At 41.4% G+C, this 27,506-nt stretch overlaps 1 protein-coding gene across 1 annotated transcript; it reads right to left on the reverse strand.

The window, feature by feature from the left end:
* Window positions 1-1,403: 1,403 nt before the first annotated feature.
* pcmtd1 (protein-L-isoaspartate (D-aspartate) O-methyltransferase domain containing 1) lies at window positions 1,404-27,181 on the reverse strand. Its single transcript, XM_079569101.1, has 6 exons — window positions 26,943-27,181; window positions 15,390-15,833; window positions 12,431-12,533; window positions 11,244-11,415; window positions 3,346-3,469; window positions 1,404-2,202 (listed from the first exon to the last, which is right to left on the reverse strand). Exons 2-6 carry the CDS (start codon window positions 15,694-15,696, stop codon window positions 1,814-1,816), a joined length of 1,095 nt encoding a protein of 364 aa, XP_079425227.1. The 5' UTR covers window positions 15,697-15,833; window positions 26,943-27,181; the 3' UTR covers window positions 1,404-1,813.
* Window positions 27,182-27,506: the final 325 nt, after the last annotated feature.

The raw sequence follows: 27,506 nt of genomic DNA on the forward strand, positions 1-27,506 counted from the left end.
CAAAGGGCAGGAAAAGCATGAACTTTGAATGTTTAAAGGGCTTGTTTTTCTGTTTTTATTTCTGGTGGTGAAATAAAATTCTTTGTGTCTTTTTCAAAAATCTTTTCATTGTGTTTGTGTGTCAATGCAACTAAACTTTTCTTTTCTTATCAGGATGAAAATAGCTTTTATTGCCGTTGTCAGTGAAAGGATTCACAAACTAGGAATTTTCTTTGGAGCAATGCTGCAATAGTTATTGTTGTTTACATTACTGTGACTGTAAAAGTTGTGAAACATGCTTATAAACTCATCACTGTGAAGGATTGGGACGTTAGAAATGTATTTGGAAAGTTTGAAAAGAGTAACAAGCAACAGTTTCAAATCTATGTGCTCCCTTTTTCTGTGTTTGTTAAGCAAAAATGTAATAAAGGTTCTTTTGCTGTATTTTCAAGTGAATTCATGCAACCTCTGACATGCCTTTAAACCAGCTACCAGACGTCTCCAATTCGCAGCCTGGGGGCCAAATGTGGCCTGTGAGGTCATTTTTGTCGTCCCCCAGAGGATTTCTTACGTATATTATAACCAGCCTGTCGATAAATCGGATTAAACATGTTAGAATTATATGTTTTATCACTTTTATTATAGTGCGTATTGTACAGTCCATTTTAAAGCATGTTAGAGCAAACATAAAAAGTAGTTAAATTATTCCGTTTATAATAAAAGCAGAGTCTGTTTATGCCCTCGACCAACACAGTGTTTGTTTTGGCCTCGCTCCAAATAAGATTGAGACCCCTGCTTTAAACTCTTAATATTTGAATTTCACAATGAATGAGAATTTTACTGGGTTGCGATCAACAAATGTTAATAATTTATTTATGAATGAATTTATTATTATTCAATTAAATTAAATTTAATAGATAAGATATTATTAGATAATAGTCTATTATCTATACATGTACCACCCCTTGTTGTCCTTTGTTCAACGAGTCCCAAATTATTTTAGTCTTTATCAAATTCAAACCAAATCTACCGTCAACATTCGATACAAAATAACTTGGTTGATTTTGTGAAACTTTCTGTTTTGTCTCATGTCAGTGTCCCAACTTTTTCAGTATTGGGTTTGTATTCTTAGGTTTGCAGGTAGAAAAAGGGATATACGCCGAGTCCAGATTACGCCGAAGCAAATGTAAGCAGCACCCAGTAGAAAAAGTCCCATTGAGAGGTGCATCGTAGAAAACCCCCACCCAGAGGCCCGCTGTCCGCACGCCTCTGTGAGAGGGAGGAAGGTAGAAAAAACGCGTTGTTGACCTAAAGCTAAACATCGTGAAGAGCAATGACATAGTGCGAGTGCCCCATTCGCGTTCACACCCGCGTGTCTTCTCTCTCCAAATGGGATCGCATGGCCTTATTTGCCTTGTTTTCTCTCCCTCTCCATCACCCCCCCAGCGTCATCCCATCCAGACGCCGCTATCAAGTTAAAGCTTCTAAAAAGATGCTATCGCTCTTAGCATCAGCAAATGTAGTAACAAAACATGTACAATTCAATTCTTTTTGCAGACATTTGATAAAATCTGGATCATAAAGTGGGATTCATAAATTCCATACATTTATAGATACTTTTCTTCTTTTTTTTTTTTTTTTACATATAAAGAATAAACATTGCAATCATAACATTATATTCCAATATTATCTATGTTGCGATTTCAATTACAGTTTTGCAATCAAGATTCTTATGGAAATAATGCTACATTTGTACTGAGAAAGGAGAAAAAACAAAGAGAAGAAGAATTTTCAGTAGGCGCCGCACCCAAGTAAATAAACATCAAGTGGCGAGTCATTTCTCTCTGAAATACAACAGGTAGGATTTGAGTGACTCGGGCAGTGGCAAGGCCATGATTTGGTCTCTCAAAACGTTGACTTGTTTGATGATTTCGATGTCGCCAATGTCCCGCTCCTCTTCCTCCTCCAGTTCTTTGTGCTCCTCGTCGTTGTGCTGCTGCGGCGGCTGCTGCTCCTCCTCCTCGCTCTCCACCATCTGCGGGATGAGCTGGTTTCCCACGAAGACATAGGTGTTGATGCGTCTCCGCCTGCACCGCCTGCGCTTGCGCTTCTGGGGCACCCGCTGCGTGGTCTTGCCCGGGCCGTCGTCTGGGGCCAGGCTGCGGAGGGTGCGGCGGATGTAGATGCGGGACAGGTCCTGGAGGCTGCGGACCGTCACTGGGGCTGAGGGAGACGAGGAGGAGGGGGGTTAAGAGGAGAAGAAACTTGAGGCTTAAGGGCAAAAAAGCGGCACAATAATAACAAAGAATGAGCCGGGGCTAGAGCTTCAAGTAGGTCAGCAGCACAGGCAGAGGATATAGAGCCTTCAAAGCCCGGGCACTTGAAGGAAAGGGAAATTACAGGCTGCAGCTGTGGGGCCGGCACCCTGCGTCACAGCAAATACTGCTGTTGGAAACGCCACATCACTTTCAATACTGTGTAGCTTCAGCAAATACAGCCATTTTGAAGTTAAACCCTCCTGTGTGTTTGTGTGTATTGCTGCTTCTGTACCGCCGCATGAAATATTTGACCTTCAGTGCACCATCAGCCCAATGTCAAGATCAAATCAAGACAAGCCTGGTCCAATAAAATATATTTGGAATTGGACAACACCATGTCAATACCAGAAAAACACATAAACTTGCATAACTAAAGCATAAATAAAATCATCTCTGGATTAAAATTGCTGAAGAACCACCACAGTTTGACAAAGACTAAAGCGATGAATAGAAACAAAACAGCCCATAGTCTTGTTTTGTATTATTTTACTGGTGGAACTATACAAAGGATTTTAATTGTATACAATGTGCTCTAAAAGTGGATTTGGATTTGGACGGGCAATGTAGAAAAAAAAGCAGAAACAAAACAAAACAAAAACATTTCTGTAACCATGCATCTTTGATTTTTAGCAAAACACTCCTCAGAAATATAACAGACTACTTCTGAGCACTTCAACAGCTTGCACATTCTGGTCAATTTTGACACTGTGACGTTTGTCTTTACTGATGTATTTAAAGAGACTTTGACTCATCACTTCTGTACCATATTTTATGCCACAGAATCCCTTTATTTAAAGTCAGTTCGATCCCGATTCATTATGTCTTTTACAAGGTATCCCCGGCCATTGACAGGACCATAAAAGGTATATTTTAGTGCTAGGAGCAAACCAGAACTCTTGCAGAGAGCACGCAGACTCCACACAGAAAGGACCGGACTGAAATCAAACACAGTGCTTTATTGATGAGAGGCAAAAGTGCTCCCTGAAGCCTATTCTGTGGTACCTTTTATAGGCCCTGAAATGGAGATGATATGAGTTAGAAGACTTACGCAGCTGGACAGTGTCTGGCTTCTCCCCGTCGCCTCTGCCCTGCTGGACCAAGGGTGCGAACGACACTGCCAGGATGTTTTTACTGTCCCAGCTGCTTTGGCCAGTCCTGGTGATCTGGGTCAACTGCACACAATCACATTACATCCAGCTTACAACATACATCATCCAGAGTTACTGTGCTGTAACTGAGGGCTGAGATGTTATTTTGCAACGGCCACAGTTCTCGACAGACAAAAGTTTAATTCTTGACTTCTCTTAACTCTTGACTTGACTCTTGACTTAGTAGGGCTGTATCGTATGAGAAAATATTTGCAATATTTGATAACAAACATTGCGATAATGATATGATTATGGTATTTCACCAAAACATTTCAACACAATGTACACATTGGTTCAAATCAAGGCTTTAATAAAATACTGAAAGGTGCAATATGCAACTGCTTATGTAAAAAAAAAAGATATTAATACATATTTGACCTTTCCGTGACCCAAGGGCGGCTTGGGTGGTTAGCATAGCTCCTTTACTTACCACCCCGATAGCCTATAGAAAACTCCAGGATCAATCGTTGTTTAGGTACAAAAAAAAACCTGAAATAAAATTGATCTAGAAGCATCACAGAGACCATTGGGACGGGAAGTGAAGGCACCAAATTAACCACCCATCCAGCCGCTGGGTCAACGAAGGGTCAATGCACACTAATATAAAGGTTTGGGTTTTATTTTTTTTACATAAAAAGTTGCAAAGTGCACCTTTAATCAGTACTAAAACAAGGTTAAAAATGGAAGTAAATTAGAAAAATCAAGTGAGCAAAAGTTGCTAAACACTTTTGTTTTAGGCTCAGTTAGATGGAAGAAAACTTCAGCAACTGTCCGATAATATTGTGGCCTTTTGTCATATAAATATTGCATCACTCGATATTGTGTGAGAAAAGAATAATGGTGACAACGTGCATCCCTGCCTGACATATTATAGAACCTCTATTATGACGTTTCATTGAATAGATCGAATTTTTGTTTAAGGTTTTGCTGCATGATGTAAAAGGTCAATTTAATGTTCATTTGAGTTGCTGTAAAAATGTTATTGTTAAAAACATTTGCCAAAGCATCGTAATATACATAAATAAGTCAAGGCCATCTTTCTAGCTACAAGTTGAGCTAATTAACATGTTTCCATTTCCATTTATATTGTAAAAAAAAAAACATTAATTCTAACGTCCCTAATACACTGCGTAAGTTTTGTATAAAGCTGTTGAGAAATATGCCTAAATCACGGTTCTAATTACCTGCAGAAAAGCACTTATTTGCATTTTCGTTTGCATTCACAGAGACCTAATGATCTTGAATCTGGCTCCAGATGTTCATTATGGCTGTCAGATGTTTTAAAGCGAACAGACGCTCGCAGTGTGCACCCGTACACTTGCGTTTTCCCAGAAAAATGACAGCGGAATGACATTAGCATAAACACAACAAGCCGAGGCATGTGGGAAGATAGTGGAAAGTCGTTGTCTAGGCGTGGATTTTGGAAATTGTCGTCAGTTGTCTAAGTTTTCTTTTCCTCATCGATGAAGGCTCTAACCACTGAGCCACTGCCCACTCAGTATTCACATAACTGAGCCATTTTGATAACTATGTTGTCTTTTTCCGAAAAATAAGAATAAGAACGAATGACGCTGAAGGTTCCGTAAATATGTGCTTTCAGAACCAGAGTAAAAAAATAATAATAATTCTTCAAATTTTGAATGCGATAATTAAAAATATGTTCAGGCGGTGCACTAGTCAGGCTGTTGCAAATCCAATGTGACAGTGATTTTCAAACACATGTTTTATTCAGGTAAGTTTGGACTAAAAATAAATCTTGTGTGGGTTGGGGGTACTTAAAGTGCCTTGTGTTTCCTCGAACACCTTGTCTTTGTTTTTTCCCTTTCTGCTTTTTGCTGTGTGGGATAAGGTAGTCTAAAAGGACCGTTTGATAAGCCGAGTTCAAAATATCGAGATAAAAATAAGGAGGGAGCTTTCACTAAGTTTGTGTTTCAAAATCCTTGTTTTAAACAGCTATTCAATGGTGAGATGAACATAAGTTATAGAGGCTGAATACATTCATAGTTGAGATTCTCTTAATCTAACTTTAAAAACAATTGTAAATTAAAAGAAGGAGATGAATAAAAAAGTTCCATAAATAATTCAGGGGAAAAAAGGAAAATGTAAGTCATTGTCAAAGATCAGTTTCACCTTTAGACAAGCAGAGACACATGCATGTAACTATATTTCTTCACTTGAACGCAGTGCCCAAATGATCCTATTTATTCAAACACACTTGATCAAGATCGCAGTCGATAATGGTGACCGTAATTGCTATGATAATGGCCTCGGAGACAACGCGGGGAACTTAAAAACCTGCACTTTTAAAAAGGACAAAACATAGTCATTTGGTTCTGGTCAATGGCTCCATAACAAGTAATGAGCGGTTTGCGATGAGAATTATCTACGCGCATTCAAGTCACAGCAAACACTGGAGTTGAGATGCCCAGTAAACTGACGGGTTGCGTTTGATGACAAAATTTCAGATGGAGGGCAGGGGCCAATATAACTATGGGATGGAGGGAGAGGAACGAGTTGAAAAATCCATAAATGTTGAATCTTATGAGGGATTTGATCCACAAAAATGTCAAATTAATCTTATGGATAACATTTCTTTCAACTGACAACAGGTGTTTGCTTCCTGTCACCACTTTTTTTGATGCCACTGTGATAAAATTTCATGTTGCTTAATTTTGGTGACAGAGAAAACATGTGCCAGTTGTTTCATGGCAAAACAGAGATATTAACCATTAAGCAGTTTACAGCTTAAATTCTACCATAGGTTTCTTAGCCGTCCTCCATCTAAATAAAAGCAATACTGCCAATAATACTAGTCCGACAAATATTCAAAAGTACAAGAATTAATCTCATTACAGGTGTGTGTATTGGTGAAAAAAGAAACTAAAAGGTCTTTACTGTGAGCAGCTCGCCTCCCCTCAGACCGGACTCGTAACTTTGCTGGGAGCGGGACGTCACCAGCTCGTCTTCTAGGAGGTGTTGCTGCTTTGATTTGACCACAGGTAGCCAAACATGAGGTTTAAATACATTAGGTCCTGTTCCAAATGCTTTATCAATAGGAATATATAATGCATTAGTCTTAATGCATCATTCATTGCTACAAAGGCGCTTAACAATTGCGTGCATTATTAATTCACTCCATGCTTGGTAGTGGAAAGCTATAGGTTTGTAGCCACAACTGCCCTGGGGTAGACTAACGGAAGCCCCTCCAACTACCACTAGCTAGTCACTTACACAATTCTTCACGGTCTCCCATCGGGGTACTAACCCTCGGTACTTGATGGGACTCAACCGCGCTTAGCTTCCGAGATCTGGCGGGCTCAGAGCAAAGGCGGTATAGCCTGATATTGCTAGCCCATGGCAAGCAAGCTTTGTGGGTGTCTAGAGAGCTCAACAGTCTCGCCCTCTTCTGGTCCTTTGACCCGTGCGTGGAGGTAAAAATCCCATTCGAAATATGAAGAATTTAAAAGAATGACAGAGGCTAATCGGCTATGTGCTAACTACTGGTATAGTGCGGATATTCGCAAATGCTAGATCAACGGTCTGCTGTGAAAATGTTTAATTTCATGACACATATCATGGTTAGGGTTAGGGTTAGGGTTAGGGTTATTTATATTTTCAGACAAAGCAACTCCCAAATGTATCCAAAAGCAAGGCAGACTGTCCTACCCAAATAGACTATCTAATACCAACTAATTTTATTCAAAAATAGACAAAATACTCAACTCACTCAAATTTTGGCAAAAATACTTTTCGGTTTGGGATAAATCTAAGGTAGCACATCGCTAATTTGTTGCTATCAGTCTTTTAACTCGATACATTTTTTCCTTCTTTTTTTTTACGTCCATGGATATTTTGAATGGGATTTCGTCACCAGAGTCAGGCCTCAACTCTATAGGCGTCTTTTATCTACCGGGCCATTTGAGAGCAGTTGGAATGATCCGCAGTGGGGCTTTAATCGACAGACTCTTATATGGAAGGAGTGTGGTCAGATAAGGCTGGCCCTGTGGCAGTGGCAACCATTCATTTTGTTTCTTCCCAACTATCTCTCCAATGTAATAAGCTCTTCATTCATGATATGCTCCCATTGCTCCACCGTAATGTCTTTCATGATTCATTGTTATAAAGCGAACCTGCCAACCACAACTAACGGTAGTCTGGGCTGCTTCTTTATGTGCGAGGTCATTGAACAGCGAGAACATTCATAAAAGTCTTTGTAATTGGATCAGACTGACACATGACGGGAAGGGACGGTTGAATAAAAGATCAGAAATGGATCATTATGTGGCAATATGAGAAATCACATCTCGCAGGACACTGGTTCTATTACGATAATCTCATGGTCGCCCGTGTGAAAAATGTGCTTTTGAATTTCCTATTCTTTCCCTTTTGTATTATTTCCTAGTATGAAGTGGACACAGCGAATTATAGCAGTTACTGTATGCATTTTGTGACGCAATCCCCTTTCGAAACAGAGTAGCCTTAACGTCACTGCTGCGTGTGAAAAGTTGAGAACTACAGACCTATACATGATGCCTTGCTATTTTACATAGAGCCAGTATTAATGTGTGTTTTAGATGCTGTAAATGCCGGGTGCACACTTCGCGATTTGAGCCGTGTGCGAGGAGCAATGACTCGCCATGGGGGAATATCGCAGGGTGTAAAAAGACTTAGATGGAACCGTCGTACTAATATTTTTGGACCATTCATCGCAGTCAAAGAGTCAACCATCCTCTTGCTGCAACTACGATCTCTGCCAAATGTCTCGTCACCAAAACACAACATCAGCAGCAGCACACAGGCCGCACTAGCCACAAGCAACTGGCCAGGTCCAACTCCGGGTTTGGTACTTGCCTCAGCTAAACACACACCGTCTGGAGCCTGAAAGACCCTAAAATGCGGTCATGGCTGCGCTTCTCTCTTTGAGCTGTCGCACAGTGAAGACAAGTCCTGGCTCATGATTTTACAATTCCCACGTCTTGCAGTGTGACTGACCTAAAAAACCTTATAAGAAACCAAAAAATATGCAATGTACACCGAGCCTTTTAACCCCTACCATAACAGTGTATTTTCTCCAGTTTAGCTTAAAGGGATATTTCAGGATTTTTGACATAGGGCCTCATTTCATAGTTATCCAGAGTGTTGTTGATTTCTGGAGATTATTTTATATTTTTTATTCATGCTATCCTTATATTTGAAGAGTTTGGTGGTGCTAGGCTAGTGCTAGGCTAGCATGTCTATGGTAACTAGTAGCCTGCATTAATAACCTCTTCAAAATCATGGGGTCGTCCTCCAAACGTTGCCATATCTGATTTGTAGAAAGCTCCTTTCTGTGAATTCCACGTGTAGTAACGCCGGCCGCAGGTAAACAAACTACGTATAGATCTGGTAACCTAGCAGATCATCCGCCGCTGCGTAGCTTACAACCAGGAAGCTGATGCTGCTCAAATATAAGTTATTTTAAATGCAAAATGGTTATATGTAAGCAATTATTCAGTCAACACAGACATTTATATGGGTAGTCTGGTGTTATAAGTGATTTGCCTCAGGTGCACTGCTAAACTCTTCAAATATAAGGACTGCACGAATCAAAAATTAAAAAAAAAAATCTCCAGAAATCAACAACACTAACTAGGAAATGAGGCCCTATGTTAAAAATCCTGAAATATCCCTTTAACCCAAATTTAAAAGGTTACCCTTTCGTAGTTTACACTTTTTCTAAAAAAAAAAAATTCCACATTTGCATTTCTTTTTGTTACTTTTCTGTTGCTGTTTTGTGGCTTTTTGGTGCCGCTTTTGTCCCTTTTTTGTAATGTTTTTCTCCCTTGTCCATTGCTCTTTTTTGGCTTTTTTGTTGCCTTTTCATCACACATTTTTGTCACTTTGGTCACATTTATGTCGCTCTTTTGTTTTGCATTTTCATCTTTGTTTTGTCTTTTCCTTTTTGTTGCCATCCATCCATCCATTTTCTTCCGCTTTATCTGGGGCTGGGTCGCGGAGGCAGCAGTCTCAGCAGAGATGCCCAAACTTCCCGATCCACACACACCTCCTCCAGCTGTTCTGGGGGGACCCCGAGGCGACACCAGGCCAGCTCGGAGACATAGTCCCACCACCGTGTCCTGGGTCTTCCACGAGGCCTCTTCCCACTAGGACATGCCTGGAACACCTCCCGCGGGAGGCGACCAGGAGGCATCCGGAACAGATGCCCGAGCCACCTCAGCTGCTCCTTTCGACGTGAAGGAGCAGCGACTCTACTCCGAGCTCCTCCCGGGTAACTGAGCTCCTCACCCGATCTCGGAGGGTGCGCCCAGCCACCCTGCGAAGGAAACTCATTTCGGCCGCTTGTAATCGCGATCTTGTCCTTTCGGTCATGACCCAAATCTCATGACCATAGGTGAGGGTGGGAACGTAGATCGATCGGTAAATCGAGAGCTTTGCCCCCCGACTCAGCTCCCTCTTCACCACGACAGACCGATACAGCGACCGCATCACTGCTGACGCCGCACCGATCCGTCTATCGATCTCACGCTCCATCCGTCCCTCACTCGTGAACAAGACCCCGAGATACTTGAACTCCTCCACTTGAGGTAAGGACTCCCCACCGACCTGAAGAGGGGAAGCCACCTTTTTCCGGTGGAGAACCATGGCCTCGGATTTGGAGGTGCTGATCCTCATCCCGGCCGCTACACACTCGGCTGCAAACCGCCCCAGTGCGTGCTGAAGGTCCTGGTTCGTTGAAGCCATCAGAACAACATCGTCCGCAAACAGCAGAGATGAGACCCTGAGGCTCCCAAACCGGACACCCTCCGGCCCCTGGCTGCGCCTAGAAATTCTGTCCATAAAAGTAATGAACAGAACCCTTTTTGTTGCAATTCTGCCTTTTTTTTTTTTTTTTCGAGAAGCTTTTAGATTTGGGTAAAGCCAAAGTGGAGAAAATGTACTCGGTTCAGGTGGGGGTTAAGAGGTTAATAACATGGATCTGATAATAGGCTACATATTTCATGATGAAACATTTATATAAGTTGACAAACCAGTGTGTCTGTTTGAGAATGTAGTTTGTGAAAGTTTGTTGTAATTTTGCATCTTACCAGCAATAGCTAAATATACTCAATATTATGAAGAAAGAAAAAAAAAAACTCTCGCCGCCCTTCCAAACCACAATGCAATGTTGCTGTAATAAGTCATGTTTGATCAAAGAAATACTTTGGTTTAGAGCGATTGTAATGTGCAACTGTAATTGTTTTCCTGTCATGTCACTATTGACTTTTCAACATTGTGTAACAAGCGTTAATCAAATAAACCAGGCTCTCTTTGTTTAGCAAAAGGGAAACATCTAAGAAAAACTGCAATGAATATCCGTAATCAAAGTATTGCATTGAATATAGGTTTTCACTTGCAACATAAACTTTTGCGTCACAAATGGACATCATAGTCAGATTTCGGTCCTGGTTTCCCTTTCAAATTGCCGGGCCAGGTTAGTGCAGAGGTCAACACCCCCGTCAGTGAACCGGGGTTTGACTTTTGGCTTACTCCACTGACTTCCTACAATATTGCGAATGCCCTCTTGCCTGCCCACCATTTTAAATAAAACATCGATTTCTACAGCTGCTCCTTACATGGCTGCACAAGTCCAGGGGTGCCAGTCGCTCAATAATGCATGGGCTACAAGTTGTGTAACCAGCCTTGTAGGGCGAAGCTGTTTTACCCATTTTTCTTATGTGTAACAATTTGAATAGCAATGAGAATTTGATGAATTTTCTCGCATGGCTGGCCCAGTGGCTGACTGGCGGGCGACTCTTACCTGATCGTCTATAGGCATCACCAGAATGCCTCCAATTTTGAGCAGCACTTTCATGTAATTTTCATGGTCTTTTTGCACGCCGGCCCCGCAGTAAATTCGATCGTACAGGTGGCTGTCTGTAGCGATTTCAAGGCAATTCCCCACCACAAAGACGGGTTCACAAAACTCGAACCTATGAAAGAGAAAGACAGCAGGCATGAATACGAGACCTTGATATATCATGTTGCGCTTTTGTAAAAGGACTGCGTGCTTGTAAGTGGGCTTAGCATACAGTTACTTTCACTCTTATTGGGCTTGTAAAGTGCATGTCTGGTATACTATTGTGGCAAAGGTCTTCCCAAAGTCGTAACCTGGACTCAGGTGTTTAGGACTGAAGATGTTTCGTCCCTTCATCTACGGTAGCCTTCTCAAACCAAATCACCATAAGAGGATAATCAGGAAAAATAAACCATTTAATGAGCTCTGATGAAGGTGAGGATGGGGTCATGGAGGACGTGGATTCTGGATGTTACACAAGTCAAAAAGAGCAAATACAAAAGTAACACAGAGCTTTAAGAAACAAAACCATCTTTGACCAAATGAACACGCTCACTTCGTTTTAGCCAATCACAGCAAAATGTTAACACGGCTACACTACAATAACAAATCACTTATTAATTTAAATGTTATTTGCAAGTGTGTAGCATATTCTTTTGTTTTTAGGTTTTAAGTATTGATTAAACTGCTTGTTGTTGTTGTTGGTAAGGGTAAAGTCCAATCAAAGCGACACCGCCGCATGATTGGTTAGTCCCAACAGGTTGTGCCTTTGCAGGGCATAGGCGACCCAGGCGGCCTCCATCTGCTTAATTTTTGAACCCCATGCTCTCACCTTCTACAACATCGCTGATTTCAATGTAAAGATAAGTGTACTACAATCCACTCTGTCTTTTTTTTTAATCTCTTGCACATTGCCGCACGACAAATTGGACAATCTTAAAATCTTGCTTTTGGAAATAATCTGCTGTTCCAGACGCTGCATGTAGGATTGGATACCTCCTCCACACAGAAGGAGATAAATGACACTTTTCACAGGGAAGCTCATGCAGCTGAAGATTCTAAAACATCTTCAATTCTAAACAATCCTCAAACGTTTTGCTCTGATGGAACACGCCTGGATGAACGAGAACTTATATGTTTGGTCGACTCACTTATCAAAGCTGTCGCTGTTCTTTATAAAATCGTCCAGCTTCTCTCTGGCATATTCCACCACGTCCTTGTGCAGCTCCACCCCATGGTTGACTCCAAAAGGCCCTGGAAATCAAATATCGTGTTCATGCAGTTTCATTGGCCTCTACGCTCCAGCACATCTCAGTTTTGATCATCTTAAATACTAGGTTGAATACACATCACAAAGGGAGTGCAGCAAAGGGTGTTCATGCTTCATTTGCTTGAATTATTCGTGGTCAAATTTAGAGTGTTAGCTCACAAACTGAGTTAAAAAAACAAAACAGCGATGGGCTTTTACATAGCACATATTACACAGCATGGAGGTCCTGTGTAATATATGCCATGTTTCTGCTGACACTGATTTGCTCTGACTGCTGTGTGCATGACTCAACAGCAACAGATGTGCAAGAGCACCCCCTACCTGCCACTAATAGTAATTTAATACAACAGAACTGTTACTGAAGCTGGCAAATGTCTCACTGGGAGGTATTTTTGCACACTTTTTACCCCTTTTCATTTCATCAGATATTTCAAATAACCCCAGCGCTATGAAGAGAGACGTGGCTAATTGCAAATAACTGCTAACAAAGTGCTGTCTTTTGGAGCATAATTTGTTAAGCAGATGAGGTCTAATCTCCCTGAGCCCTCCATTGAGTCAGATTAGCCTGTGGCTCTTCCTCCGTGACCAGCCACTGATTCTGATGGACATGTGAAATCTCCCCATAATCGGCCCGTGTCCCCTGACCCGAAATGTGATCACTGACAAGGTCACGCACTTGCCATAACTCACCATTTCATAAGGCAACATTGTCTTTCTGTACGATTTATGTGCACTTTCTACCTTTATATTGTCCATAAAGTAGCAGAAGCAATTGCTCCCTTCAATTTTTATCTACTGGTGATGTGTGGGCTTGTGACGGATGTCTTTTGACAAGTTTAGGCCCGGTAAGGTCTTAGCATATTACCCCTAGTGTGGACTTGATTTAGACCTGGTGAAATCCGGCTTTGATCTTAGTTTAGACATGATGAAAGCCTGCAGTAGTCCTGGCTCAGAATTCAAAATGGGATAGGCAGTATTAAAGGTAGGGCATGTAAGATTTTTGGCAAAGAATTTCAAAAACTTTGTCCCGAGATTTGAAGAGAGCATGTTTAAATCTGTTACTATCCATTACTGGCTCTACTGATCACAATGGTAATGTTGATTTATTCACAAAACAAACATAATTGAATAAATAATAAAAAATATAGTTAGCGTTTTCATGTTTTGGTTTGGTTTGCAAGACAATTCAATCACTCCGATCAGAAAGCAGACATCTGGTTGCCTGATCCGGGGCTAAAACTGGTTCGGAGATTAACATAAAAAGGTGAAGCAGCTGGAGGTGAAGCATCCAACCACCAATGCATTTGTTAAGTGTTGATGTCAAACTTTAGTCCTATTCCTATTCACTATAGTGAGATTATGCTGATTATAACCTGATACAGAGCTGACTACAAGGCTCTTTTTTAATATTCTGATCACACATAAATATCACATTTACTCAGGATTTACATTAGTAATGCTTTTCTGGCATTAATTATCAAACATTTTTTTCCATTCACAATGAAGGTTAAATGTATAAAATTACCTTCATTTTACTTGCAGAAATGGTGAGGTATATTATTCGGATTAAATGCTAAACAGTTTTTGGCCTTTTATCTGTTGTTATTTCAGCAGATTCAGATAACGTTGTGTTTTATCTATGTAACTCTCCGCAGTTTGGACCTGAAAGCAGCTTATTGTTGTGTGTGATGTCACACTTAAACGCATAGGTTCTGCACATAATGTTGTAGCCTATAGCAACATGATGCTAACGTCCTAGGATAACGACCGTTTCCTGTCTATGTTTCATTTCTTTGGAGAGTTAGCCATGTCTTGTTGAAATAAATACATATTTAAACAGTATATAGCAGAGAACATTCAGCTGTTGGATAATTACTTTCAACTTCTTGAACTTTACTCCAACTGTAAATACGGCACAGAAGGAGACTTCTGTGTTTATAGCCATAGAAATAAAAAGGAGAAGTGTCCTTAGTGGCTTCGTTCCATTGTCGCAATACGGACGGCACACCGCCATCTTGGGCCGGCATTATGTTATTATGCCAGCCAATGTAATGTAATGGCACTGGCATAATGACGGTTGGCATTTTACTGATAAAACCCATCATAACAACAAATGCAAGTATGATCATAAGGATTTAGGATTGCCACTAATCACAGTTTGATATTTTTACATACAAAAATTTTTTTTTACATATACCTATTTCCTAATGGGCTAATTCTGATTATCAGCAACATACGAGCGACACAAACTGCCTTTTAGATTTTGTCAAACAAATATATAAGGAAAATATATTCAGCAGGCTAACAGAACCTGAAAGGTCTACCAGACTAGCTTCTTTGCTAACTGTCCGTATGCATAAGGATTGAACGATGAGTCTCCTTTTTATTTCTATGTTTATAGCTGTACTGTAGCTATTTTAGCTTTGAAGCTCAAGGCTAACGTTTATTTGAGGCTCACAAATGTTAAAATAGCACAACTATACAAGCGATCGCGATGTCGTCACATCCGTTGGCCAAGGTAGGCATTCTACGGTTTCATATTTGATAAAACATTTTATTAAAATCATATGATTAGCAAAAACAATGTCCATACACAGGGCATTGCTTCTCTTGCGCTGTAACAGATCTATACTTTTATAAACCGAGTTAGAGATCTGGATGCATCAGCTGTTGACTATTATTCACCAAAGCATCTGGAGAAAATTGCGGAAGTAAACAATAACAGCGATCGCTCCTATATGAAATACTATTAATGAAACGCACTCTGCTAGACGTTTATTTCATTTTCAATCCATCTTCACAAACCTGCAATAAAGAAACTATTCTTGCACATTCCGTACCTATGATGAGGCCAACCATCGTGCTCAGGTACCCCGTCCCGCTGCCCAGATTGAGAAACGACAGTCCCGGCTGCAACTTGAGCGCCTCCATGACCTCGGAGTATATACAGGGGGCGGACAGGTGAATGTTCCCGTGCTTCCAGGCCAAGTCCTTATAGGCACTGTCCCGGTACCCGTCCAGGTAGTAGTCCCCGCGGTCGATGGCTCGGAAGGCCTGCTCCACCTTGTCCGTGCGGATGTACTGGGCCTCCTTGAGATTATCAATGAGGTCATCGTTGTCCTCCCCCGCGCTCACTGCTCCCCCCATGGCGAAGGGTTGCTACGGCGACAAACAGAAGGGCAGGACGGGGCGTGTAGGGATGACTGATTTCTCCTCAGAGTGTCATAGAGATGAACGGCGGCGGCGGCGGTTCAGGCTACAGTCATGTCCGGGCGGGAAATGACCTGTGAAGAATGGGAAAAAACATGGAGTGACAATATGCCTGGCAGCGGCGGCAAATGTGTCTGCTTCTATTTACGAGACCAAGGGTGATTTCTCAGGCTGACACAGGGGGAGAATACAGATGGCGCGGCAAATGATGAAAGGATTGTCATTAATCATCTGTGAAGAGCTTTGATTAGTCTTAAGTATATCCATTTTTACTTAAGGAAATATGTTTAGAAGAGCAAAATGGGTGTGTCCTGACTTATTACTTTATCTAGATCCAAGATGAGCGTATCAACGGGTCCCCTATGTGCGGAAAATATTAAAATCATACAGGTTCTCTTCAAGGATGAGGCCAAACTATTCTACTGAGCAGAGATAGACGAGCTTCAATGCAGGCTATAACCAACACTGCAAGTAGTTCATCTCTGAATTCCTGGTTATAATGCATTGGTTTTATATAGCGCTTTTCTGGACACTCAAAGACGCTTCACATTGCACTATTCGTTCACTCCATACTCGGTGGTGGTAAGCTACTATTGTAGCCACAGCTGCCCTGGGGTAGACTGACGGAAGCGAGGCAACCAGTCTGCGCCATCGGCCCCTCCGACCACCACCAACCACTCAGTCACACACTACATTCGCTAGGCTTCCTGGTGTTACCAAACGGTCTCCCATCCAAGTACCGACCAGGCCCTTCCCTGCTTAGCTTCCAAGGTCTGACGGGATTGGGCATCGCAAAGGCGGTATGACCCCAGGTCAGGTTGTGGCTATGTCACTAGAGAAACCATTGTAAAAACAAACATGCCAGAGATACCAAACATTCTATTGTTCAAGAGGGTTATCAAAATAAAGCATTCGGAGAGGGACTTAATATATTTCAAACCTCTTTTTAGTTCGGGACAGTCAACGCAAAGCAGCGATATCTTTCATAAATATAATCTGGTGACGAGTTTGCATTTTATTCGATCTTTTACACAGCTATATCTTTAAATTGAACTGGCCAAACGTTTCCAGGGGTGGCCCAAAATGTAAAAATTAGCAGAAGTAGTGGGTGGAATAGCGGTGGTAGTAGAAGTAGTAGTAGTAGAAGTAGTAGTAGAAGTAGAAAAGGGGGTTTAGTGTTAACAGAAGTTATGCAATCACAAGTAATACTGTATGCTGTTAATCTGTTCAGTTTTAGAGGGTCGATTAACCCTTTAGGACAATACGCTTATGAAAGATTTGCATTAATTTTTCCAAAACTCTTCCTGCGCTGCTAATGGAGTGAGGCGTTAAGCTGGTAAAGAGCAAAAGGCCAGTTTGGATTATTAAGAAGATCACGAAAGATTAAATAGTAAAGCTGTTTTTGTGGAAAGTGGGTTGAAGTCAGTGATGAATTTTGAGCAACTCGACAAACTAAAGGCTAAATATGCACAAAGGAAAGTCAAAATGTTACGACTGTTTATTCATACAATAAAAACATAGCAACAAGAGACAAGCACGGCTATCATATTTGGGAAAAGTATTATTATCATATGCACATCCACAGTCGGCCTCATCCATTAAAGACTTATCCATGGCTCTCAGCACTTATTATTCCTTAAAGGGACTATGCAGAGTTTAAAAATGTTAAAAGTATTTTCCTCCCCCTACAAGTTCCAGCAATGTCCTAATCTGTAGAATGAGCCTAGACCTATTCACCACCACTGCCTCTAAAATCCTGCACTGTCACTCAAAATGTTTTTACTTCGGGTCCGAAGTACCGTCATGCACGAGCTTCATATAGAGACTGCAGTTACATGTAAGACCTGAGGTGGCAGTAGTGAGTATAAAATGACAAACTTGCATCTAGTCTCTTTAAAGTGATAGTCTGTAAATGTACATTTTTTTTAACAAATATAAATGATCACATATAATTGACCCCCTGGGCCTCTTATTTGATGTGAGATATATTAAATAATAAAAACAGTCCCTCCCTGGCTGATCTCAGCAACTAATCAAAATCACTTTGGCCAATATGAGACAGGCTTTCCTGTGAACCGGCCTGTCGGGTCCAATCAGAAGGAAGGGACAGGGGTCACTTGATCATTTACTTTTTAAATGTGACTGTTTCAGGATGCCAACACCAGCCATTCACAAAGTCTGGGACTCCACGGCCCCCTTATCAATCCAAAAATCTATATTACTATTATTACAGTGCCCCGTAATAATAGTAATATATTCTACCAAAAGGAATTTGTTCATATTTTACAGCTAAAATAACGTATAAATCAAGATCAAGCAATGACTGTGGCTAAATACTGCTTTAAAGTAGTACATTACAGCAAATAAATGTACAGTTCCTTTCAAAATATACTTTTTCAGTGTACTCCTTTTTGTAGACAAGCTTTGGGAACCGCTGGTCTACACTATTCCCTATATAGTGCACTATAGAGTGGTCATGTCATTTTGCTCTCAACATTTCCCACAGTGCATTCTGAAAAGTGGTGAGTTACCAGGTGGGTCAATATAGACCACAATGCATGGGTAGACCACGAAGAACAGACATCAGCGACAGGTCTTTGAACTAAACACAACACGAATGAATGAAGACAGCCGTTTATCATGAAGAAAACAAATAAATATACAGCATTTTGCTACGATGGCAAGGCACTAACGCTAGCTTGAACTGTGCCCCCATCTACAACTCAAGCCATTTTCTTCATTCATGTTCAGATCAAACTTATCTGACTAATATTTATCCATAAATATTATACTGCCTCTTGTATTTGATTGTTTTTATTGTAGGAATCCATTATCAGCAAACTTATAGTAGATGTAGTGCACTTAATCTGTTGGCAATTCCGACACGCCGCTCACCAGTTACTACACACTGCACCAAAGCGAGGATTGATTTTTTACTTTACAATTTCACACTCGCTCTCTACTCATTTTGCTAACAATTTTGCAAATAATAGCAACAGGTTTTTGTATGGGAATCCTATAAATCTATGAACAGCATCGCAAACTTTTCAGACATAACTTCATTGGCTTCAAGTTTTGCCGAAAATTGATCAGAGGTCACGTTCCTGCGCCCCCTATTACACTTTTCAAATACTTCAGTGTCAAAACAATTTAAGCTGCCATCGAGAGACTAAATATAAGTCTATATTCCACAGAGACAGACAACTCCTGCGTCCTCAGCATCTCCATATCTGACTCAGCTAATAAAGATTAAACTCTGGGGGTGACTTTGGTAGGAGAGAGCCGCTAGGGTAATTTTCCATCGGCTTTGACTCGGCGCTACAAAGAAATCATTGATTCGGTCACCGTCACTGATTGTGTGGAGCGCGCTTCCAAGCCTCCATCTACCCTTTTTCCGTAGCGCAAAGACTTTCTCACAGCTGAACAGAAGAGGGAAGAAAATGGGTCAGGAGAAGAAGGTAGGAGGCTGCAGGCAAATTGCTTTGGGGAACAGTTGCGAAATCTCACCAATCTTGATCCACGGCCTTGAAAACAGGTCATTATTCTCCCGCGTAACTTTTACCGAATCAAAAGCAAAGGTGGTGCGTGTTTTTTCGACACAGCGCACTATTATTTTTGACGCTTGAGCATAGGATAATTTTCAAGGTGAAGTTGAAAGTTTCACAATGTTAAAATGACTTGAGCTGTGCCAGTAGTCTAAGATGAAGTAAAAAAATAAATAAAAAAAGCATTAAAGTGCACATTAGACACAATTTTTGACTTATGATTGTGTGTTTGTGCTGCGTTCACGTGAACTGGGGAGCTCGTTTTCCCCAGATGTGAAATCATTGTTCCCAGTTGGTTTGTATATGTGCTATTCTACAAAATATCATTTTCTTTTTGCTAACATCAATGTCTTGCATTTCTCTCGCAATTATGTCGGTCCGAGAACAACAACATCTCCCACTGAACTCAAGAAAGTAGCAGTGTTTAACTAAAAAGCAGTCAGGATGATGTCGGGAAGTCTGTTTTGGCCCGAGCTCGAAACGTTGCCCCCTAGTTCCAGAGGGCCACATGAAAGATGCAATTTTCTTTCACTTCCTTATTGGATGCTGGCAGGAAGTGACATACATACATACAGGTAAACATTTTGTTGCCGCGCCAACCACCAAATGAGAAATGAGCAAGCTTTACCTATGTCATTAACCATAGACTAAAGTATCTGAGCCTGTTCCAGGACCTGTTGGAATTTAGTGTTCTACCCCCATACAAATGAATGTTGAAGCCAGACCCAATATTAAAGTATGGCGAAGTATGACATGCCTGTTTCTTTATCATTAACATATTATAAGATAATGTTTAGTGGAACCAGGATGTGTATCCAACCTCGCAAGAAACAGAAACTTAACGGAATATGATTTAGCTTAGAGGACACTTTTATACTCTAATTCTTATTTAAAGTAAAATCTTAAAAGGTCTGTGCGTTCATAAATGATAACGAGCTAAGCTTTGGCATCACCTAAATGTGGTCGATGGGGTGACAACAGCTGAAAACATCTTCACCTTTCATAACTGGTGATACTTGACACTAAAGGCTAACGGCTATAGGACAAAATACACTGAACAGGCTAACGGACTCTGAAGTTTCCCAGAGTAGCCGACTTGCTAGCCTAACTTTTCTTCATTAAATTGCTGCACGACTGAGGTAAAACTATGATAAATACTGACCACAGATATAATCCATCAAACTATGTCTAAATTAGGATTCAAACCAGATTGCACAGGAGCCTGAAAATGTAAATGTTGAAATGTATTGACGTGACCTTGAAAGTTAGTACAGCACAGTGTTATGCTCCTGACTGGATATCATTCCCTGGAAATCTATTACGACACTCACTGCAGTGCAAACAGTGCGGAGCCCCTACGGAGAAGATCTAAAATAAGACCTGGTATGGAGGAGAATCCCGGCCATGTCCTCGGCCTGAACTCTGGTAACGACTGCATGGCTGCCTATTGGGGTCACATCAGGCACACTCGGACTGTGTAATACATATCCCTCTAACAACATCAACACTCTGCGCTCCTGCAACTGATCTGACCCAGACAGGCCGGGAGACATAAACACGGAAGTGCACACAGTATTTTTGTTAACACGCTGTATTTCCAACCAAAGCGGCCTGTCTGTAATCATCATAAATCGCTTTCCGACTGCGTGTACAAACTACCGCTTAGCAGAAGAACTGTCACTCCGAAACGCAGCTTGTGATTCGCTAAAAGCATGTAATTAATAAAGCGCGAGTGAGGAAAACATTCTGTCTAAACGCTGCAAAACTGTGTCGACAAATGCAAATGTTATGCACGGAGCAATTGTTGTGCCGCAAAGACACCTGAACAGAATATATTACAGGCATTGTTTACGCCGGAATATTCCTTTGTGGAGAGAAACAACCCAAGGAAATGCAGCAAGTTATTCACGATGCAGGGGAAGGCAACAAAAACTATTTATTTTTAATGCAACGCTGCAAAAAAACAACCATGCACAAGAGACGATGCTGGTAAAATGTATAAGTTAAGGCCAGATGGGACTCGAGATAGCTCAAGTAGCATTTACATTTCAGTAGGCTTTGATCAAGTTTAGTAGTAGTGGTGTTGGAAGTAGCAGTACTTTGAAGTGGACATGTCATACATAACTGGCTTATAAACCTGTTTTTGGGCACCTCAGCCTGGAAATTTCACATTTTATCATTTAAATAAATGTGTGGAAAGATGAAAGATGGACTCCATGAGAAAAGGCACGCTTTAAGGGATCTCATTTATTGCTTAGAGTGCCCTCTGCTGGCATCAGGGGAAATTACCTATGCTTAAACCTAGGACAAGTCATAATGTAGCTTAACAGCATGCTAACACGTGACTGGTGCCGTGATGAAAGCAGTTTGAGTGCAGAACAGCTCACAACGGATCCATCAATGGTTTATGGATGTAAAAAATGGCCAAAAGGACATTTCCTATTGTGTAAAATCCGGAAAATACAGATCAAAACACATCAGCAACAGAAGGAACAAAAATGAATTACTCAAAGAAAGCGTTAATGAAGCAAAATACTGCTCCATGTATATGTTTTTAATGAATGAACTATACCATTGTCACTTGAAAAACAGTAGCAGTACAGCAGTAGAAGAGCGCGTCGAAGAGCTCCTAAGGTATTATTACGCCTTACAATATAGTACCCCTTTTTATCCGCTTAGAAAATCGACATGTTTCATTTTGTGTAACTAGACTTGGATCGTGTAAGTAACTCATAAAACCATATTTAAACAGGGAAAACGTGGAAGAGCTTGGTCACTTCACCCCCGTTAGCCCCATAGAGGACAGAAGGAGAGGCTAAATGCAAACAACAACTTGGTCTTTTTGCATGACTGAGCGCACGCATTAAGACCGGACAGGTATGCATCAACACATCTAAGCTCAGGTAAGAACATATCTCAGTATGGAAAAACGGTGGGCTGTTCCTTTAATAAGTGTGTGGATGTATGAAAATGTATAATGTATACAACTGTATTATGTAAATTACAGAAACAATAAAAACAATCAACAATAACTAGTATTTATTTTATGACAGATCATTTCATCAATGAAAAATACCTCATAAATACATAAACAAACATGTGAGTGGCTCAGCTCTCCTAAGACATGACTGTAACTTTAGAGGGAGTGGAGGGAGGGAGCTCGTCTCCATGGAGATGTGACTAAAGGCAGCAGAATTTGAGATTAAAACAGGTTAGGTCCTCATCCAAATCCATTCTTTGATTACTCCCTGCAGTAATAGTATTTTTCTGTGTCGAGCTGTCAATCCCAGGAGGATAGGAGCATGTTTTGCACTAATGGCAACACTATAGTCCAAAATGTTACGCAGTGTGCCTTTAAGCTTAAAACATGACATACAACTGTGTTCAAAAATGCTTGTAGACTTTATTCCTAGACTTTATTTCTGGATTTGATTCCTTCCTTTGTAAGAATTCATTGATGTATACTGATTTAGCATGATTGGGTTCACCATACAGTACACCTGGTCTAACTGCAAAGCCTGTGGTCACTTGCCATCTCTATGAATATGAAAAGTTCCATTACAATTTGCATAATTTCCATTCATTCTAATTCAAGCGTCACGGATCACCCTCTCCTCTGTGACCCACTGACCTCCTATCTCCCCCATACAGCACTGAGCACAGACTTGACTGAATAACAATTACGCGTTCACTTGCGCACCAACTTAACATTATTAGGCAAATTCAGCTCTCATCTGTATTTTAATTTGACCTCGGGCAATTACTTTTGACTTCCATGACTTTGGTGGGTCACTGAGCACCCAACATACAATCATGTTCATGCAATATTTTTGCCATCAACTAAATATGCAAATGAGTAGGGAGGTCTGCTGCTTAGTTTGGTGAAGTGAAGGAGATTATACATAATGACCTTTTTTGGCAAATCTGAATGAATTTGGCAGAAGAAACATTACCATTATTGATCTTACATTTTAAATATGGCATATTAGATGAACTTCCTGTTTGAACCACTAGATGGAGTAAAGTTACCTTCTCTGACCTTGGGATCAATAAGCGCTTACTACATGATAAAGGGGACATAAGTAAGATCAGTACCTTTGTATATAGGTACATTTGGGGGGCTGAATGTCCCATTTAAACAGAAGAAAAACATTGTATGCAGGCTACTGTGTTGATGACAATGATTTTTGAGAAAAAGAAACGCTAACCACACTGCCGCAAAATAATCTACCTTTTTGTTTTACATTGCACCAACACTCCCTCTGTTGGCTTTCTTTTCTGACAACAATGACTTTGCTGTTAAAACTCCAAAATGACATACATTATCACTTTTTCCTGGCCCTTCATCATTAAAGCCTGATTATGTTTGCGATCCAGAACTGGCACAGCAGGGTGGCATTCGTAGCCTACCTTAGCACAATAGCCCAGTGAATAAACTCTTATATAATACAGCTTTCCCCAGTTTGCAGCCCCCCTTAGGCTCGTTCAAAATCTTGTGATCTGCTCAACTTTTTACCCCTATGCTTTTTGGCAGCGCCACTTCCACTCTCCTCCAATATAAGTGGTAATTATTTGACAAACTGCTTAGAATCATGACAGCTGAGCCGCGTGCAATAGTAGCATCAGCACAGGCCCCGTCTCTCCATCCGTGGGTGTAGTTTTCACAGTATGAAACGCTGCATTCGAACTGGTTTTGAAATTTAAAATGGTGCTCCACGTTGCGTTTTCTTGCCATACAACAAATCTTTCGCCGTTATTGCGTTTGCATGAACAAAGAGTCGCAGTTTTCATTCAAGCATCAGTTTTGTCAAAGCTGAAGCTATTTGGAAACTGTCGGCAAATCCTGCTGGATCTGTGGGATTGACAATGAACGTGGCGACACAGATTTTGGTTCTGCATAAGAAAAATCCAAGTTTTGATGCATTTTAGATTGATGCAGAATCTAAAATATGCTGACTTATGAATTTCTTAGAGGAATTAAAGGTAAATCTATACAGAAATACCAAAATATAACCATTTTGAACCATTTTGTTCACAGTAATTGGTATAAGAGAGGGGGGAGTCCTGTTTACAGACTTATATACCTAATAATACTACCAGGTGGAGTAGCCGAAATATTTACTCAGAAGTTATTTTGAAATCCTTTTACTAGAAGAAAAAAGTAGCCATCAGAATAATTACTCAAGTAAAGCAAATAAAACTTGGTTAAAATACTACCCTAGCACGGAGTAAAGACGCAGGAACTTCTTATTCTTGCACCCTGAGCTGCAGAGCAAAATGAAGTCACTTTTGCCCTGTCCTCTGTTACAAAACGTTTCCATGGCTACAAGGCAAAAAGTGACTTCATTTTGTTCTGCAGCTCAGGGCGCAAGAACAAGAACTTCTTGCGTCTTGTGAAATATGCATGACCCTTAAAGATAGGATTATCCCGAATTTTAGGAAAGAACCGCCCCCTCTCCACTTTTAAAAAAAAATGTGCATGCGCAACGCTCTACCTGCCTCCGAGGAGGAAGAAAAACACTCCCAAAAACACTCTGGTCTTGTTTCTCTCTCCTGAAGCCTTTCTCTTCTTCTCATACACTTCGAAAACACTTTTCCTCTTGCGACCCTCTGCCATTTTCAAACGACTCGGTGCGTTCTGCGAGCAGCAATGAATGGCTAACAGCGTAACTCACATAGGCCTGAAAGTGCGCATGCGCAGAAATTAACAAGGGGCGAGCGCGCACGACGGCCTTACGTAGGCAAATCACCAGAATGATTGACAATTAGGAGGACCAATCGTCTTGATGATCCACCCGGAAATAGAACATCCTCCGCTATACTTTCAAGTATTTGCAGTTTCAAAAAGTAAACATGTTTACCCCCAAATCCGCACACCGCAGCTCCGCTTTCTCCAGTGTGGCCATCAAACAGTGGAATATGTTGCCAACAGAGCTGACCACATGTGTAAATTTTAACACTTTTTCACACCAGGCTAAAAAATGGCTTATTTTAAAACAAACTTGTTCCCATAATGTCCTGTAATTGGTGTGTGTGCAACAGTGTGTAATTGAATGCTTTGAATGAATGAAGTGTGTGTTGATTTTAATGCTGTTTTTGGGGAAATGTATTATTCTGTATTAGTATTTTTAGGACTTTGTTGACATCAGTCTGCCCAGGGACTGCAGGTGGAAATTAGCACAAGTGCTATAACCTGGTACAATGCATCTCTCCCTTTGAGGTTAATGTATATTGTACACTGTCCCTGTTCAAATAAATAAATAAACTAAACTTGAAGACAAATGAATCAAAGAATATTATTTTGTCACTCACTGGTTTACTCTCAGTATCGTTTTACTCAAGAAAGAGACTGTCACATCAAAATAATACTCAAGTAGAATTAAAAAGTAATGTGTGATTGATAAGCAGAACTTGTAGCCATGTCATAAATGTTGCTGAAAAGGCCTACTGTGTAGCGCTCTAGAAATAATGTCTCATATTCCCAATTCCCCAATCTGTGCGATCAACTTTGGCTTCATCTTTTCATCAGTTGGAAGCTATTGTTGTGCCCTTCTTGCAAAACAGGTTTGTCCTGACAACAGACACCGGGACCGCAATGTTTTACAGAATCATCCCTCAACAACACCAACAGCACCAGGCCAGACCTCAGGGGGGGGCACAACATATGGCGCCGTGCATGATAAACGAGATCTCCTTTTGTTATATACGCTGCATAGATCTACTGTACATTCAGTCCCAGATGTTACTTTGGTCCCCTTTTCCCTGACTGACACCCGCCGCAGCCAATGGGAGCCGCGCGTAGCCACGTGGTGCAGTTGCCACACAGACGGCGCGCTCTCGGCCAATCAGGGGACGGAACACTTTCTTCATTGCGTGCGGCGAGGGCAGCACAACAACAACAACAGCGTTTGCATCAAATGTTGCCGAGCGTTATTAATCACTCATACTCCTGAACCCCGCGCGTACATGTCCGTGTCAGCTCCCTGGTGCACCCCGCGCTCTGTCCCCGGGCTGACAACACTGTAGCGTGTGTCTGCAGCTCGCTTTTGTTCTCACTTCCCACAACACGCATTTGGCCACACGGCGCTCTCTCTGCAGTGCGATTAACCTCAATCTTTCGCCGTGACCAGCTAAATCGGTGTGTTCAAAAAGGTAGAACTGTCAACATGGCCGCTTTACGGAGGGGACGGGTGGGTTCCGGGGGCGAAAAAAAAAATCCGAACACATTTATGTAAACAAATTGCTTTTAGGGAAAACTTCCTCGAGTTCTTTTGTTCAACACCACGCCATCACAAAGCGGAATTACGGCCAAACAACTCCGCGGGGAATGTGCGTGCTCGACCAAATGGACTCGCGTCGCTCAAAACGAGTTGTGTTAAAACATGATGCGTCTGTCGAACAGCGCAGTTTGAGTTGTCAATACACACCTTAGCTCGTGCTAGCTTTTGTGGGCCTGATAGTGCGCCATCACCAAAACAAAGGTTAGATAAGCCCGTCGCTGCTCAAACAGGACGCACACTGTCGGCACGTAAAAATTAACAACAACAACAACAAAGAATCCAGACAACGACAGGGCCATCGAGCAGAAAATGAAAAAAAAAAAGAAGAAGAAGAAGAAAAAAAAAGAAGGATACTCACAATGCCGTGTCGCATTCACTCTTTGCAACTGGATACACTTCAGCGGAGCAATGCGACGCTCACCGACTCCCGAGACGTCCACAGCCTGCCCCGGGAAGGAGAGAAGTGTGTCACTAGTTCACGGGGCTGGCTACCCCGGCGAAATGAATCAGGGTGAGGGGGTGGAAAGTGGTCTAACGCCGTGCGGCCGAGGCTGAGTGCAGGAATAAGAACAGCTGAGGAGAGGATGTAAACACTGGTCACGTGGTGTGAAGACGTCGACACAAGGAAGAGGCTGTTGATCAGACGGGCCTTTCCTTATGCTGATGGCATTGGGGGGTGGGGGGGGGGGGGGTTGGTGTTGTCCCATCTCCCATTTCTGAGAAAGTTTAGTCTACGTATAACTTTCAAGTTTCCACTGCAGCCCAAAGTCTGGGTTAGGCTTAGATTTTAAACCAGATGCAAAACTAAAATGGAACAACATTATATTATTATTATCATCATCACTAACCTTTTGCATATTGGCTATTGTTTATATGTATTTTCAATATCAGAGATCAAAGGTTAGAGCTTTTGGGCACAGTG

Source organism: Gobius niger, assembly GCF_951799975.1.
Source record: "Gobius niger genome assembly, chromosome: 13".
NCBI lineage: Eukaryota > Metazoa > Chordata > Actinopteri > Gobiiformes > Gobiidae > Gobius > Gobius niger.